At 37.5% G+C, this 17,668-nt stretch overlaps 1 protein-coding gene across 2 annotated transcripts in view; it reads right to left on the bottom strand.

The window, feature by feature from the left end:
- Window positions 1–11,230: 11,230 nt before the first annotated feature.
- The window catches only part of ROBO1 (roundabout guidance receptor 1), a 310,605-nt gene continuing 304,167 nt past the window's right edge, over window positions 11,231–17,668 (bottom strand). For both annotated transcript variants that reach the window (XM_071563468.1, XM_071563457.1), the window contains 3 exons: window positions 14,988–15,296; window positions 13,521–13,720; window positions 11,231–12,916 (listed from right to left, as the gene is read on the bottom strand). In XM_071563468.1, coding sequence (XP_071419569.1) covers window positions 12,902–12,916; window positions 13,521–13,720; window positions 14,988–15,296 — 524 coding nt within the window. In that variant the 3' untranslated portion in view covers window positions 11,231–12,901. The remainder of the gene's footprint in view (window positions 12,917–13,520; window positions 13,721–14,987; window positions 15,297–17,668) is intronic.

Consider the following 17,668-nt stretch of genomic DNA (forward strand, 5'->3'; position numbering starts at 1 on the left):
AAGATTTGAATTGTATTTGCATTTGTATAAAGCCAGAAGGGTTTGGTTGAAATTGTAGACTTTACTAAGCCAGAAATACATGGCTAGACAGAAGACAGAATTATTTTTGAGTTTGTTTTTATTCCCTATAAAACAAAAGGTTAGTGGTTCACAAATTTTCCACTGATAGGTTAAAAAACCCCAAAACTCTAATGAGCAAGAGAGTGTTGAAATATTTCAAATAAATGTTTCAGTTTTTGCCATGTTAACAGGTAGTGAGAATACAGAATTGATAAAAATGAGACATTCAAAGTAACTAATTTCAGCATTTTCCAAGAAAAAATTGCTTTAGAAGAAGAAACACAGAGCCATAAAACTTTCATATTTCAGTAAACTAATGCTTATGCTTCTGTTGCCTTTCTTAGAACAGCAATTCTTATTATCTTAAGAAGAATGAAGGCAATATAAGCAACTCCAAAAAACAAAATAAAATCAGAGTTCCTTTGAAGCAACTACTTGAGATGCTCAGTTTTGCAGTGTAATGTAAATGGTTATCTCAGTGGCAAAAAGAAAGTTTGTATCTTAACACTGGAACTTTTTTGAAGTAAAGGTGATGGGATGGAATGAATCACACCCAAGTTTAGGCATCAACAGTGCAGGTACTGAAATCTGAGCGGATCCTCCTGGGCCACTGGCATAGACCATCAATCCAGAGAAAAAGGCAGTTATCTGACCTACTTGACATATGTATTTTAGAAGGAAATGAGTTACACCAGGAAGGTGCATTTTCTCTCCCATACAAGGAGCCAGAATGTGGTCCTGGCCCAGGTGCAGACTGCTATGATTGGGTCTGAATATTCTCACCCCTGGGGTACAGATCCCAAGAAAAAAGAGACAGGTATGGCTGTTGTACCTGTAAAGCATGGATTTCACTCTGGAAAGTAAAAAAGAGAAAGCTACGTGCCATCCACACATGCACATGCACTGTCTCTGCAAAGTTGTTGCCTAAACACAGCAGCTGGAATGAAAAATTCTCTTAGACAAGTTTGCCTTCTTGCTTGCTTTTTAGTTTCTCCTGAAGGACAACATAAGATGCAGTCTGCAATTTAATGAAATGTGACATGTGTTGCTATAAGCCACGTAGTTGCAAGTACAGTATTTATGCCAAGTATGAGCAATCCTAGAGCAATTATGGTCTATGTTTTACAGAGGGCATGTCACTCAGCAGACAAGTTTCATGAAAGGACTGAGAAAAAGAAATGCCAAAAAAAGAAAAGGAAATTATGGGCCAGAGGGTTTAAAGCTCCCAGCTGAATAAAGTGAAACTGGTAAGTCTCTTAATGACAGAGGAGCAGATATGACAATAATGATAATAAAAAACTAGAGGTTAGAGTTTAAGGTCAGACTGCCAAACCAGAGAGGCAATTACTCCAAGACTTGCCAGAAGTACTTTTTCCAAAGATCTGCTCCAGAGCCCTTGGGGTGTAATTCCCTTTCAATGTTACAAGCTGGATACGGAAGGCAATTTCAGGAGGTGGATAAAAAAGTGATGTCGTTTGGAGGGGTGCCTGGATGTGTTCATAGGTAGATTCTGTCTGAAAAATCATGCTACAGCTTTCACCACTGGCAAAAGCCATATGAGAGATTGTGACAGTCAAGAAAATACATATGAATTTTTAAACCACAGATTTCACAGAATATTCCGAGTTGGAAGGGACCCACAAGGATCATCAGCTCCATGTGAATGGCCCATACAGGGACCAAACACACTACCTTGAGGTTAGTAGCACCATGGTCTAACCAACTGAGCTAATCTCAGGGATATATAGATATTTTGGTAGTGGATACAATTTTCAAAACACTTAAATGCAAACTACATTTATTTTTTTTGCCACAGAATGGATATTCAGTTTAGACTGGTTGATATACTATAAATTACTGTGATTACAATTGTACTGGCATTTTACGTATCATGACACTGTAAGATACTTCAATATCAATAAAAACATTATAAACTATTGTAAATCCCCTTCCCCTTCGTATGTGAGATCCAGCTATGGTGGAAGCAACATTGCTACACTGAAGTACTTGGGGAGGAGGTTATCTCCAATTACACTGAGATACTAAAAATTGCACAACCGTCATTTTAAGGGGCCTAAAATATTTGAACGTAGTAAGACGTCCTCAGGGGCTAAATTCTAGGCTTCTAAATAATTTATTTTAGAATTATTTCTTTTATTTTCACTCCTAGCACCTTGGGTGAAAGGTTTCACCTTGGGTGAAAAATTCAACACACTGAATCACTTCTACAGTCTCACATAATACTGTATTAAAAAATACTGAATAAAAATAAAGTACCAGGCTAACAAAATTTAACTGTATAAAACTATCTTGTGAGGGAACTTGTTTTCTGCTTTCAAGTTTGTGTGGGGCAGTTACTGCCTGTAAGGCATGTCCTGCTCATCAGTAATGCAGCATCAGAGAATTATCACCAGGCAGAGTTTTCCTTGGGCCCAGAGATGACCTGCTCAAACTTGTAAGTATCCTTGTTTCTGGTAACTCAAACTTTGGCCCTGTTGCCCTTCTGGTACTGCTTCCATGGCACTCTTGATCCTTTGCACAACATAAAATCTACCTTCTGGCTACATGGTATTTCTTCTCTCCAGCTTCCTGGGGACTTCCATAATCTAATAGAGTTGTTGTTGTTTTGTCTTCTGGACCATGCTGTTGAGTGGGGGTTTTTGAGCTTCACTTTTGGAGGGCTTATCTTCTCCCTTCTCATATTGTCATTTTCACTTCCTTACATTTTTCTCCCTGAGCTGTCTCAGGCATTCAGATGGTCTCAGCTGTCATTTTTGGAAACATATTAAAATAGCTCTGATTTACATTTCAGTTAGGGTGAAACATTCACCTTTGGATCCCTTTGAAAAAGATCAGTTACTGCAGGAATGAAGTTCATTTTTTTAAATCTATTTAATTGTCTGAGTAGTGAAACCAAGACCATCACAGGTTACTCAAGCTATTGGGACTCTGTCATTTCTCCAAAACCACTAGGATAACTGTTCACTTTTCTACCTTTAGATTAAGGTTTAGATGTAAACCCCTCACTTAAGTATTAACCTTAATGCTTTGCTCTGAAAGTGAATGTGACAGTCAATCATTTCAGCCAGTTTCAGAAGTAGAGCTTCAGAAATCAGAGGAAAAAATGCATCTTGTTCTTTCATGACTTTCCTGACAAGTCCAGCTGTCAACAGGGTGCTACTGAAGAGTGATTTTACACTGAAAGTTCAGACCAACTACACTGACACTAAAGAGAAATTATTCTGGATTTTTCACACGTGCACATGTCAAATAACTGTTTTTCCATGAAAGCTCCTATCAAGAAGTTGCACTATGACATGAATGAGAATCTCTTTACTACAATCCTCCTGTTTACAAGGAGCACATGTGATTATAGAGTGTAGTTCTAATTTTCTATAAATTTTGCCACAGCATCAGGTCCATGAACAACTAGATTTGGATAAAGCACCTGATTTGTGTTTTTGTAAGGGCTGAGATTATGAGATCTGCATTTCTCTCTCCTACTCCTGGAAATATATTTTATTGGAGAACTCAGGTTTGCATTTATTTTGCTTTGTTTTCATTGGTATCATCTCATTGGGAGTATCTAGAACTTTCAATGGTGAACAAATGCAGTCAAGGCCTTTTTATTCCTTGCTGTTGTTTGCAACTGATGAATTTTCAGTATATAATGGACATTCATTTTACTTCCTAACAGCATGACCTTGCATAGTGAACTGCTTAATTTCCTGCTCTTTCTGATACTCCAGTCCTCAAGGTGACCCACTGCTCCTCCATAAAGACAATTGCTCATAACTTTCATGATCAGCACATTTCATTATCGGACTCCTGCTTTTATGCCAAGTACTTTAATGAAAATATTAAATAAGACTGTCACAAAATTGATACTCAAGGGGCTCCACTGATAGTCTCAGAATATCATTAGGCCTTACATTTTAATACTAATTATATTGTAATGTTTACATTAGGCCAGCAATGCTGGACTCGGAGCTCCTGAAGCACTGCTCACACAGGTACTCAGTAAGACAGCCCTTGTCCAGAGGAGCCAACCACCTGAACTGACAAATGAAGACAGGCTGGAAGTGGCATTTCTTTGTTTTGAGAGGCCATAATCTAGACCATGTCATGGCAGCTGTAATGAAGATTGTTTAAAAATATAACATTGTTTAAAATTTAGATTTTCACTAGTGGCAGACTAAAAGGGGAGAAAAAAATATCCTGCAGTATCTTACTCAACTGCAAGAACCACAATCTAAAGTTAGTAGAAAATTGAAGTTTCTAAGCAGCTGGCATAGGAAAGAGAAAGTGATAAAGATATTTTGCTGCCCATTACAATGCTTGAAGAAATATTCAGAGTATTTCTTGGATGTTGTTCACCAATCTGTCACACAAGGCTTCTTTGGATATGTTGAATGAGATTCCTAGCCATTTTATAGAAACATTTTTCAACACTAGTTTCAGTATTTCTGGGGTAAAAAAAATTAACATGCCATCTTTTACCAACACAAAATTGGTTTGATGACAATAATCGGAAACCATGAAGAACTGTTTGCTTCTGATTGTTCAAGTACAGCAACCAGAAAACACTTTAGGAAAGTACCATGGATATTTTTTATCCCAGTTTTCCTTTGATCCTTTATATAAATTATTGATAATATCTAAATTGATGTATTTTAAAATTGATGAATTGAATCATACACTTTGTTAAGAATTTTGCCAGTATATCTCTGATCACTGATAGCAACATTTTCCCATTGTTAGCTGGACTAACATCCTCCATAGTTTGTCATTAACAAGCAGCATAAAACGACTGAAATTACTACATATGTGTTTTCCTGGCACTTAGAACTGGCATTTCCCCAGTGTGGGTATGATGTCAAAACATAGTGACAGTGTGCATGCATCCAAGAAAGCAAGCCTACAAGCACTGAGCATGGAAGAAAAAAGAGGATCCACATAAAATCAATTTTTTGTTTTCCTTTTTTTTTTTCATAGTATAGATTTATTGCACTTCAGTGGACTGGTTAAGTAACTAAATAAAAGCTCTCCAAAAGCTATTGAGAAAACATCCTGACTGATTGCAAAGCAAAACTGACAGAAGTGCTACTCCTACTTATGGCTTATACAGAAATGTTCATATTCAGAGTGCTTGACAGACATTAAATTAATCCCACTGTATCTTAATTCTAGTTGCCACAGGGATTCAGACTGTTCTGAGGCGTATCTGCTGCAAAAGTGAAGTGTCTGTAGTACCCTTCTACTGCAGGAAATACAGTTAAGCTCTCGTTTTTTATTTCAGTGAGAATATTCCTTCAAGGTTCTTTTCCTACATTTTAAGATGGGGCTCAGACGTGCTCATTGGTATCATGTTGGCACAGCCTTATTATTCTGTCAGTCATGTAAAAACGGATGTAGCTGAAAATTCTCATTTGAGAGTTTTGTGATGGTTACTGTGGTAGCCCAAAATGGTAATCTCACCTGTTATTTTTTATTTTACTCCTAAGCTTTTATATACAATGAAGCAGGAACATAACAGTCTTTACTTGTTCTTCTGCAAGAGCAAAAAAACCCCCGCCAAAACCAACCACAAAATACATGTAAGTACAGTTTCAACCCCATTTTTAAACTTCAAATTTTAGATTCAATGCATTCAGTATCTCAGTTTCTGATCAGCTCCCTTCCAAGCACTTGCCACTCAATCAGCTCATTGCAGGTCTGAGTGACAGGAAGACCAAATGGTTTCGGGTTTGACAAGCCAATTTCTTTCATGGTCCAAGACTAATATTCCAGAAAGAATAATTCTTCAGCCCCTGCCACCTTACATCCAGCTTCATGTGCTGCCCCACCTAACCTCCTTCTTGGAGCACAGTGGATAAAGCCATGTGAAAGCTGGAGGAGAAGCACATATGTACATGTGAATGTAAGCAAGAACTGCTCAAGGCGCTACATTCCCAAAGCATCAACAGGCTAAGCTTGTATTTGTAGCATTTATTAACGTGGAAAACATTGCAAGACCTCAGAAACTGAATATCAGCACTTTGCTCATCTTTCTTTGTGTTTTTGATAAATTCTCAGAAGTGCTACATAGGCAGGATAGTGTTTGTAGTGTGTGCTCTGGATTTACTGCCTGCCTTTACCATAGACAGCCAAAGTCAGCTCTCAAAGATTAGGCTTCCCTATGAAGGTGTGGTTTTGGTACCACAGAACTATGCAGAGTTTCAAAGGAAAAATGAAAAATTCTCCCTCTGAAGAGAAGCATTTGCAAAGTACTCACCAAAGGCACAGAAGTGCCCAACAAACAGAAAGTGTTTTAGCAAACTAGACAGTCAGTCTTCATTCTGGACAATCTTGTGACATTTCTGTAGGACAAAGGGTAAAATGCAAGTGAAAAGAATGTCAAAATGCAAGCAGAGAAGGGCAGAGAAGCTTAGGTAATGAAAAAAAAAGTACATTCTTTTCCTTTACTTCTTGCACATATAAAGCTAATGATCCTTCTTGTTATGTCCTGCCAAAGAATTCAACCTACAGTAGCAAAAGCATAATATACATGTCCCTCCTAAATGGATCACATGAAAGTGAAGTTAGCTCCAGGAACAGATCAATAGATAGATCTATATATCTACCTAGCCATTTGGCATTCATGAATTGTTTACATCTGCCTAAATGGAATTTGTTTCCTATAGGACTGGACTCCACTGGCACCTTGCATTGTTATGTTGTCCCTACAGTTATTTTCAGGTATTGGTATCCAAGAAATATGGACTTGGGGATTATGATGGTTTGTAAATTTTAAGCTAAGTCATCAAATGCTACCACTTTTGTAGTATCACAAACAAAGGCTATGGAAACTAACATTTTGTTTCTATGTTAACTAGTACTAGTAAGGTCAGTGGTAAGTGAGGCAAAGATTTGGCACACTACTGACAACGTTGTGGCAGGACCTAGTTCTCAGCCCCACTTTTTCAGGCTTTTACTAGACATGAGGAACTGCATTGCTCTATACTTGCTTCAGCAGAGGGCAACTTCTTTTACAAACATCTTTTTCAGGAATACAGTATCTTTTATCTGTGACAATTAACATGGCAGAAATGAAGGTTCTTGGCCATTATTTTCATGCTACCCAAGTGCTTTACAAATATCCTATTAGTTACCATTTGCTGAAAGAGGGGCTAGAGGTCGTTATTAAAAATTTATTTATTTTGCTTTGTTTTGCTTTTGTCCTTCTATGTATCAAAGCCCATAAAGGCTCTTTTAGTCTTATCCCTTGCTGCTCACTTTGAATGATATCTGTGCTTTAAGACTGTGGGAAGCCACAGAATAAAAGTCGATACTTAAGTAGTTTTATTTTACATTTCCTGATGTTGCCTTTGCTAAAAATACCTTAGGCCTGAAAAAAAAATAAATCAATAAACACCATTGTTATCATCATGGCTTTGACTGTCATGCTCCAAAAAGAAATCTGAAAAGCAATTGGCTCCACTTTATGCCAGATAGAGACTAGAACTGAATGAGTCTCATCCTCATCACCTCATGAGACAAGCAAGCTGAATACCAAAGTAAATTAAACCCCTACTTTTCTCTTCTGGTAGCCTAAAATTAGGCCATTTGGTGTACATTTAGCAAGGACCCCAATCAAAACAAGCACGCAGTAAGGATTTCACTCTTTTTTCCAGTGTTCTTTGCACTGTGATGGCTGTTCTTTGTCATTCCATAAGAAGGAAATTTACTTGCAGGACAGATCAATTCAACAGTATTTTCGTCATTAGCTTCAGTGAGACAGGTTCCTCAGCTCCTCAATTTTTTTCTCTTTATATCCTTTGATTCACCTTCTTCACTCTGTCTTCCTGCTTCATAGCTTTCATAGAGACTGGATTCCAGTTTCACCAATTCCATTTCCTAATAGGATGGGATTTTTTTTCACATCCTTAATTTGGATAAAAAATGTAAAGGGATCCGAATTTCCATGGTGTCATTGAAAATCTTTGACTATTTCTCTGATCCTCAATTCAGTGGCTTAAAAAAAGGAAAGGAGCAGTTTAAGAAATAATGTTCCCAATCTTGAAGTGTTTCACTGTCACAGACAGCCCAACATTGCACTGGCTTTTATGAAGAACACATTTATAGGCAGCAGAAAAAACCTCATACACAACGAACAAAAATATAAAAAAACCCCAAAGGTCCACACTGAGATCCACAGTTGTTGTCAATTTTAAAGATTCATCGTGTGACTTACATTCTTAAATTTTCAGTCAGTTCAATACAAAATGAAGATGCTGAAGGGCATGTCCAGGGAGGATGATGTCCATGGCAACACTGGAGTTACTCATGTGTGGGTAAACCTCAGATATCCATGAACGAGTTCGCCTTCAATCTGAGCGTTTGGAGCACACTCTCAGTTCCCACCCTTAATCTCTGCAAATACAAAACTGCACACACATGAAAACCTGCATTTGCAGACACCAGTATCTTCCTGTGTAGACACTAAACACATTATAATGCTTCTCTTATACATAAGCAGCAGGACTTCAATTCCAAAGAATTTTAATCTGTAACATAAGCAAAAACAACGGGTAAAATAATTTTCTCCACTTGTGTCCTGGATTTAGTAGATGAATTAATTTCTAAGCTTTGCTAAAGGGACATAGTATTTTTCATTTCTAATAGCTGGTTCTGTTGCTGATAGTTAAAAAACTTTTATGATCTGTGAATACAGAGGGTAGAGGTCAGCTTTTGAAAGGGCAAATTGCAGAACAGATGCTATGTTAAGCAGATCCTACAGTTTTCCTGTGGAAGTTACCTGTTCCTTAGGTTTCCTGAAGGAAGATGATAGATTAAGGAAAACTAGAGAAGAGAATTTTAAAAGCAAAAGATTGTGCAAAAATTTATATTCTAACTAAAACAATAATTTCACTCGCTTGGTATTGTAACTAATAGTTGGCTCTGGAACATAGGAAGTGAGTTGATAGACAGTTTAAATATATTTGCAGGAGTTGAAGTAAATTATATTGCTTAGGTTCAGATAACCTACTACTGTGCAATTTTTTGGAAACACAGACTTAAGGAATATTTGCATTACCCTAAAATAAAACCATTTTGTCATTTACGCCTCAGAATAATTAGCCATTAGAAAATAAACTGATAAATAATGCTAAAATCTATGCAAGGCATTTTCTAAAATTTTATAAATATTAGTTTAGACATCTTCCATAGTATATTAACTATAAGTATTACTATGAGTAAATTCAAACTTAACAGGAATTCATACAGGATTTCACAGGACATACTACAAGAAACAAAACGTCTACATCCATTATATTAAATCAGCACACAGAAGGTATGGATTTTCTAGCACAATACTTGTTTTCTTTAGGTATAGAGCACAACCAAAAGCTCTGACCACTACTTTTCTTTTGCTGTGTTGGCTTGCCAATCACTTCATAATTCTTTAGATAATGTAGCTAATGCATGAATGACCTTGTTTTACTGTACCTGAATGCCAAAGACTAAGTGTGTCTCAGTATCAATTAACAAGAGTTATAATTTTAAGATGAAGTTTGTGCATATTTTATCTTGATTACATTGCTTTTGGTGAGACCACAGTGTGCTGAGGACCCAGTGTGGGTGCAAGAAGCCTTGACAACTCTGTGACACATCATCTCAAGACACTGCCAACCACTGGTGAATGCAGTCACAAAACAATCCAAATACCTTCTTAGGGAACACCACCACCAAATTTATAAAAACTTCATAAAAATAGTCACAGGGCAACATTTCTCATTTACTGCTGTTTGAGGTCAGAACTTCCTCTGGAGTCTGACTTCCAGTGAAGCTGCGCAGGTGGACCTGGGAATCAGCTGGGGATCCAATGTGTGGTTTCCAGTTTGTCACCATGCCAGTAAAGAATGAAGTGAATACCTTTCAAGGCATGCAGCACTGGTGTTTCTGGGCAGATAGACCTTACAGAGGTCTACACACCACAGCTGCAATCACATCCCAGTTTTGTGATGCACAACAACACTTCTGGCAGCAGTTTAAGCTTTTGTGCCAAGGGCAGATGTGCTCAGAGACACTTCCTTGACCTCCATCTTGTTCCCCACACTGTGCTGTGGCAATGGCTTGTCTCCAAACCAGCTATTTCCTGGTGCCTGGAAAGGCATTCAGTTGTGCCCATTTAACCAACCTCTCCTGTTTCCTCGAAAGGAAAGGTGCAGCCCAGATGTGTATCTCCTGTGGCAAATTCTGGATAATGCTGGCTCTAACACAGGGTAGTGGTCTGAATTCAGGCAGGAGGACTAAAGACACGCCCCAGAAAGCAACACAGAAAGGTTACTCATGTAACTTATTGCACTTTACCTGCTTCAAAACCACAACTACAAAAAATATACACTTGAGGCTTATGCCTGATTAAGCTTTCAAGGCTCTAGCAATGTTCTGTGGAAAGAGTGGTACACAGTGTAGCACCTTAGGATGTAGCTTCAGACTCTTTAAAACTCTTCGGAAAGGCAGTCAAGCAAACTGTTTCTTTGAATAAAACAGTGTTTGGATGGTTGTTTTACTTTTTTAGGGAATGTGCTGGCTATCTTTTTTTCTTTCCCTCATTTTTTTTTAACTGGGGTGATGGGTATAGGATAAGGAAAGGCAGGAATAGGGTGATCAGTAGGAGAGTAGGCTTCTGAAAATTCGAGAGTGGAAAAGGGACAATGAACTAGACTGTGATCCACAGCAGGACTCTGCCAACCACAGAATGGCTACAGTCCAGGAGGACAGCAGGAAGGTAAGACAAACTTGCATTTGTGCAGGTCCCAACAAACATATGACTCAATATTCATTCTCTCCACTTACTTGGCCTTTGTAACAGACATGTCTCACCCCTGAGGTGAATGCTTTTGTTGGTACACATTTTCTTCATGAGCTCTCTCTGGAAATTGGCAGGATAAGAGAAGTTTTCATTATCACAGTTCATGAAGTGTTCAGAAATCAGATCTTTAAGGCAATCAATTGTAATTATGTAAAACCTTAGGCTGCATCCACCTCTCTCCCACTTTGCTGATGCTACCGTAACTGCATGATTTCAGTGGAACAGATTCTGACTATTACCAATGGAAATAAAATAAGAGTTGTCCTTAAAATTATGTTTCAGGGAACACAAGAAACTATGCAAGAAAGATAATGTATTTGAGAACATTTTTAATAAATAATGTGACAAAAATTACTTTTCTGATTATTGGATCCTCAGTATGCAAAATTATGGCTAAAATATGAGGTTTCTTACATGAACATAATGAAAACATTAATCACATGGATTTTTCCTTTAGTACTGCACACCCTTTCTATGGAACCTTTCTTTAAAAATTAGCTAAATGAAAAATTTCAGTCCTCGGTAAACACCAAAACACTTTTTTTTTCTTCTTTTTTTTCCTTTTTTTTTCCATTGGGGCTAGTCCTGATAGCTGTCAATAAACAAACACACATTTTTCCATTAGCACCAATGACAAAGAAATTTTATAATTACAAAAAAGATCATAAAATCTACAAACAGAGGACATCATTTGGCAAATTCAATGCAACTAATGCCTCTATTTCAGCTTTAATGATATTCCAATGTTGAGAGAGGCCACAGAAAAATTGGTAATTTTCTGTAAGTTCAGGAAAAGTGAGAAGTGTTTTGATTATGGCCCACATTTACGTTTGTTACTTTACCGTCTGTCATCATTCAAATATTCCAAATACAAACAAAGAGCATTAACAAAAAGATGAAAAATATCCCAAACAAAAGCTTAACATTTTCAATACGACAAAAAAAGGTTAATAGTTACAATGGTTTACAAACAAAGTTTAGTGATTGTGCTTTTAAAACCAAAAAAAAAAAAAGATAAGCAGTGCATTACAAAAAAATTCATCGCCAAGATCAAACAAAACTTCTTTAAGTGGCACTTCTTTAAGGTGAATTGACACAAGTAGAGGTCTGAGATTTGGGCCAGTAACAGCTGATGATATTACCTATTCATTATTAAAAATGTCCATTGGTTTTCTTTTCATAAGCATTGTTGAAACTGAGCATTAGAAAAAAATTCAGATAAACTTGCTCAGGCTATGATTAGGAAAATAGCAATCACATTGGCTTATCTCCTGCCTATCCCAAAGGACATTTTTAATAAGAATGTACTTAATGATGAAAATGGAAAGACAAATCAAAGTACCACAGGGGATTTAAAATGAGTACATATTTACAATAAGAGCCACCTCACCCCAAATTAATTTTACTTGCATTTGTCAAACTGTATCATCTGCAAAAGGTTAGCGAGAGATTGGCAGAAAACAAGACACAGAGTCTGTATTGAAATTGCAAGATATCACTTGCACTGAATACAGACTACAGCGAAACCCCGAGAACCAAAGAACGCTGTGCACGATGGTCACTTTCGGGATCTTTGCATCAATGCGATGTTACCAACTGGCTCACGGGTGTACTGGCAGTGCACTAAGCACTGCCTTGCTGGGGAGAAACCTTGGGATCCCAGGCTCTGGAATTGCCTTCTGTTCGAATCCTGAAGCAGCAGCTGGCCCAAGTGCCACGAAGAGCAGCTCACCAGCCTCCTTGGGCAGCGAAGGTGATGCACTTAGTGTTACGGAACAGGCAAGGGCTGCTCCGAGTAAGGAGGATTTACAAAGAAAAAGTAAAATAAAAACTAGCATTCTGATGGCATGAAGGAAAAGGAAAAATTGTACACTCTGATTGCACTGAACATTATTTCTGGCGTCAAACATCATCAGACTTGAGGCATCTTAAGTGATTTTTTTTTTCTGATTAGATTTTAAAAGCCTGTTACAGTACATGTCTTCAGCTTTCTGTTTCCTGTATTGAAAGAAAAGGACATAAATTATTATGTTAACTTCTATTACTTAAAATTTGTTTTACATACTTCTTAAGAAATTTGTTTTTACACGATAGTTACTACTTTTAATTATGCACAGCAGTTTGACTGTATCTTGGCCACCCTTTCTATAATCTGAATTTAAATTGAATTAATGTCATTAGGCAGAAAAAAGAAGAAAAAAGTTCATGTATCACTGTCTAATAAAATCTACAATAACAAACTGTCAAAAAATGTGAAAGGTGACGTCATGGTGTTTTTAGATGCTCTAGTTCTTTATTTTCAGTTTTGAAAGAATTTGGATAATGAAAAGTGCACTTTAAAATACTGTATTTCTGCAAGTTCTATTCCATAAGTTTTGGCATGCTGACAATTATATTATGCTACATATTACTTGTTTTTTATGTTTTTGACACATTCTTAAAGTTTATTTTCTTGGGTTGGGCATAACTTTAATAGACAGAGAAATGCACTAATTCTTATGAACTGAAATATTTCTGGGTCAAAAGTGTTTTTTCTTGGCATCTGTTTAAACACAGAAAATAGCTTTATTCTAGCCATCTTCAGTATTACAACTGCAGTTACCTCCATCTCTTCTTCTTCCTCTTCTCCTTGTTCATATGCTCCCAGTACTTGCATTTCTGCAACATTCCTTCGGGCTAGATTGGCTTGATCTGCCCTCTGTCTGCCTCCTGATCCTCTTGATGACATAGAGCTGGAGGAGCTGGGATCTCTGGGATTATTTGATGTTGGAAATGTTGGTCTAGAATATGGCAGGATGTCCTCTGTATAATTAAATGCACACATTTTTATGTTTACAAGACCAGAGATCCTGTGAATCTAAAATTTCTGCATGCACATGATTTATTTTATTTTTATGATTCTCAGGAGGTTTAAAATGATGCCTGACAGGAATATGAAATACCCTGTTTCCATAAGAGCATTATAAGCATTCTGAAGGAAATTTATAGTATTTACAAGGCAATGTTCTCCATAGAAAAACTAATTCATTACTACTGTCCACTTCATTACAATTTAGGATTCTTGCTCTATGTTCTACAGGAAAATGTAGAACATAGTAGTATATTTTCATTGTAGTATATTTTCAATATGACTGATAGAAGGAAATGACAACATATGTACGATACAAAGAACTCATTCCATCTATATACTGGATCCTGCATTTCTTCGACTGACTTTGAAACACAGTTAGTTGTCATATTTCAAAATTTCAGCATCACCCTCTATGGTAACCTTCTAATAACTTTTTTCTATAGCAATCCCCTGTAACCAAACCTTACTCATGTGTCCATTGAACCAACTTACTACCCACTCACTCCCAATATTATCCCTGGATACCTGCAGGTAGCAAGGACCAGGCATTTGTATCAATTGTGTTGAAAGTCTTAGTGAACACTTGCCAAGTTCCATTAATCATGTGCCATTAAATAAGTAATCTTACCAATTTCCATATAAAATAAATTACTTTGATTAGATCCGACTCAAATGCCATGTCAGTATTTATAACTAATGCATGACTATTAGGGCTTTCTTACTTTCTAAGTAGGACCAGGTATCATTCTGGCCCTTTTCTCCTTTACAAAAAGGCAAAATGGGCAAAGTGCAGATTATCTGGTAGAACTGTTAAGTATCTGACTTAGAGATCTACCATCTGTATCAGCTTTACTCAGTTCCCTTATAAATCAGGTTATAATGAGATAGATTAAATGTAACTAGGCTATAAATGTACAGTACGAGCAAGGACACCGATCCTTACAACTCTCAAGGAATAGTTCTGTTTGGGCTTCTCAGCATTAGCTTCAAACATGGTGGGTGTAAGGACAGCAAGTAGAAAATCTATTTTTTATAAGCCTGTATTCCTGTTTCACCCTAGCAAGAACTGCAGTGTGACCTATATTAACACTGCATAATCACAATAAATGGTGGCAATTCAGAAGATCTAACTTCAACTTCAGCAACCTGAAAAGAGTTGGCCTGTTTCCTGCTGATCAACACCCAATGCTTCAGTAAACACAGAGCAGGCAAAATAACCTTGAAGAAGATGAGTTTTTGCTGGTGTGCCGTCTCGTTTTGGTGCTTTATTTCCTCGCAGCTTCCCATCGTTCTGCTGTTCCTGCGATTCTCTCCGCTCGCCCGAATTTGTCCGCACGTCGGAGTGCTGCCTCCCCTCCACCCCGTCCCTCCCCTTGTAGCTGGCTCCTTTCCTCTCCGCAGATCGGTCTGTCCTCGCTTCTATGGAAGCAAGTTTTGGCAACATGACCGGCCGCACCTCCAGCTGCGATTTGGACTGCGTCGTTGGTGATTTTATAGCTGGAGGTGGCACAGGAGGAGGTGGCAAGTCTACAAAGGTGAAAGAGAATAATGATTATGATGACATCATACACTACTGAAATTAACACATAATATTTAACTTGAACTGAAGAAAGAGATGCTCTGCTTACTTTCAGCCCTCCCTGTGCCCTTCTCTCCCCACCCCAAAAAGTATTATGTTACTGTTAAAACTGCTGATCGGTATTTTTCTGAAGATTGAGCTTTAAAAACACAGAGTAAGACCTCCCACTGCCTTTTCAAATCACAGTATTTTCTTAAAAATCATTAACGAAAATCTGCAATAAACTTCAAGCACTTGGATATTCACATGTGAGTTATGGATAGCAACATAGAGTTAAGGATACTAACGTAGCCTTGCTGATATTAATCATTTTTGCTAAGTCCATTCAAGAGCACAGCAACTTGGGCTATAATTGCTCAAGGTCTTCAGGACAGTGAGCATTAAAGCAAGCTAGCTGGGGTGTAAGAATGTTTATTAGATCCATTGCTGACATACGTAAGGATAAATTACATTAATTACTGCATTTTTCTTTTAAATAATACGTTAAACTAACATACATATTCTGGATGTCTATGGGTATGTCATGAGCTATTAAAAAAATACAGTCAGTCACTGAAGTAACCAGCTCTTAGGAAGCACAAAGAAAAAGAAGACATACAAGACTTTTGAATTTGTCTCATTAAATTAGCACACCTTAAGGGGTTCTAAAATTTTAAACACTTTAAAATATTATTTATAAACCATGCATACATTTTACTTGGTTATAACTTTCTATTCCTGCATTAAGACATAAAACTAGAATGTGTAAAGTGTTCATCAGGATACAACAGTGCTTTGTGGAGGATAAAATGTGAAGAAAAAATATAGAAATCAAGTAAGGAAGCAACAACACAAAAACAGTTCACAACAAAGCTGTAGGAACAATTCCCATGGAAATAAGAGAATAGGTTAAAAAAAGTGAGATGAGAGAGATGTTTCTGAAGTTAATATTCTCAAGGGAGATTGCTAAAAAAACCCAGCACTATTAAAAAATGTAACTTCAGCATTCTATAATACTGTGCATTTATTCTTCCTACTTCCTAATGTTGCTGCAGCATTCTATAATACTGTGCATTTATTCTTCCTACTTCCTAATGTTGCAGCAGCTGTGTTTTTCAAACACCTTCGCTATATATACAGCTAATTCTCAGTCTATTCAAGAGAATGTTTCAACTGAAATGTCACTAAATTGGGCCAAGAGTGAAGGTAGTATTCCTGAATAAGAAAAAAAATAGGCATCTAACATATACATATAAATTCAGGTATGGCAGATGCCAGACATTTTCAAGAGGCTTTCCAGTGACCCAAAGTATGAGAGACTTGATCTAGCTCTGTGGAAAAGTGCAGCAATGCAGAATTCAGTGCTCTATACAAGCTTACTGGGCTTCATTCACCATGTTAAACTGGTGACATATCTTGAACTTATCCCTGACCTGTTTTAAACAAGGTTGCAAATTTTACCAGTTGCTTGGATGAGGATGATAAGGAAGAAAGATGTTATAAAGCACTTTTTGTAAGGTTGGATATACTTCAGGGACATGGGATCCTGATGCATTAACTCCACTGTTGTGGTAAAAAAAAATCCACCACAAAAAGTAACAAAGCAAGTTAGAAAATTTCTTCTTTTAATTTACAGTTTGAATAAGGGACTAAATCCATTAGGTTAGGTAGTAGAAAAATGTTCTTAACCCTCAGGGTGCTTGAGCACTGGAACAGGCTCCCCAGGGAAGTGGTCACAGCACCAAGGTTGACAGAGCTGAAGAAGCATTTGGATGATACTCTCAGGCACATGGTGTGACTCTTGGGGATGGTCCTGTGCAGGGCTAAGGGTTGGACTCAATGAACCCTGTGGGTCCCTTCCAGCTCAGCATATTCAGTGGCTCTGTGATGCTTTCTTTCCCTTCCTTTTAGTTAAGAACAAGCTGGGAAACCGGTCTTATATTCCTTGCAATTTGTGTTGGGTAGTTTGTCGAACTCTGACAGTTTGGGGATCATCAGTTTTGGAGAGCAGCTAAAGCTAAAGAATGGAGTACTGAGACTTAATTTTAAGTATCTAGTTAACACTCAATATTTGCAGGTATCTTTTAAGAAAAATGAGTGTCATTTCCAAAACTTGAGAAAGCATAATGTAACTTGGCTGTAAGCTTAGATACACTAAGCAGCTGAATCAAAATGAAGCTGTCTCAGGGAGGTTTAGGTTAGACAGAGAGATATTAGGTTAGGTTAGATGTAAGAAAAAGGTTCTTCACCCAGAGAGTGGCTGGGCACTGGAACAGGCTCCCCAGGGCAGTGGTCACAGGACCAAGCCTGACAGAGTTCAAGAAGCATTTGAACAATGCTC

This window comes from Pithys albifrons, chromosome 1 (assembly GCF_047495875.1).
Source record: "Pithys albifrons albifrons isolate INPA30051 chromosome 1, PitAlb_v1, whole genome shotgun sequence".
In the NCBI taxonomy this organism is placed as follows: domain Eukaryota; kingdom Metazoa; phylum Chordata; class Aves; order Passeriformes; family Thamnophilidae; genus Pithys; species Pithys albifrons.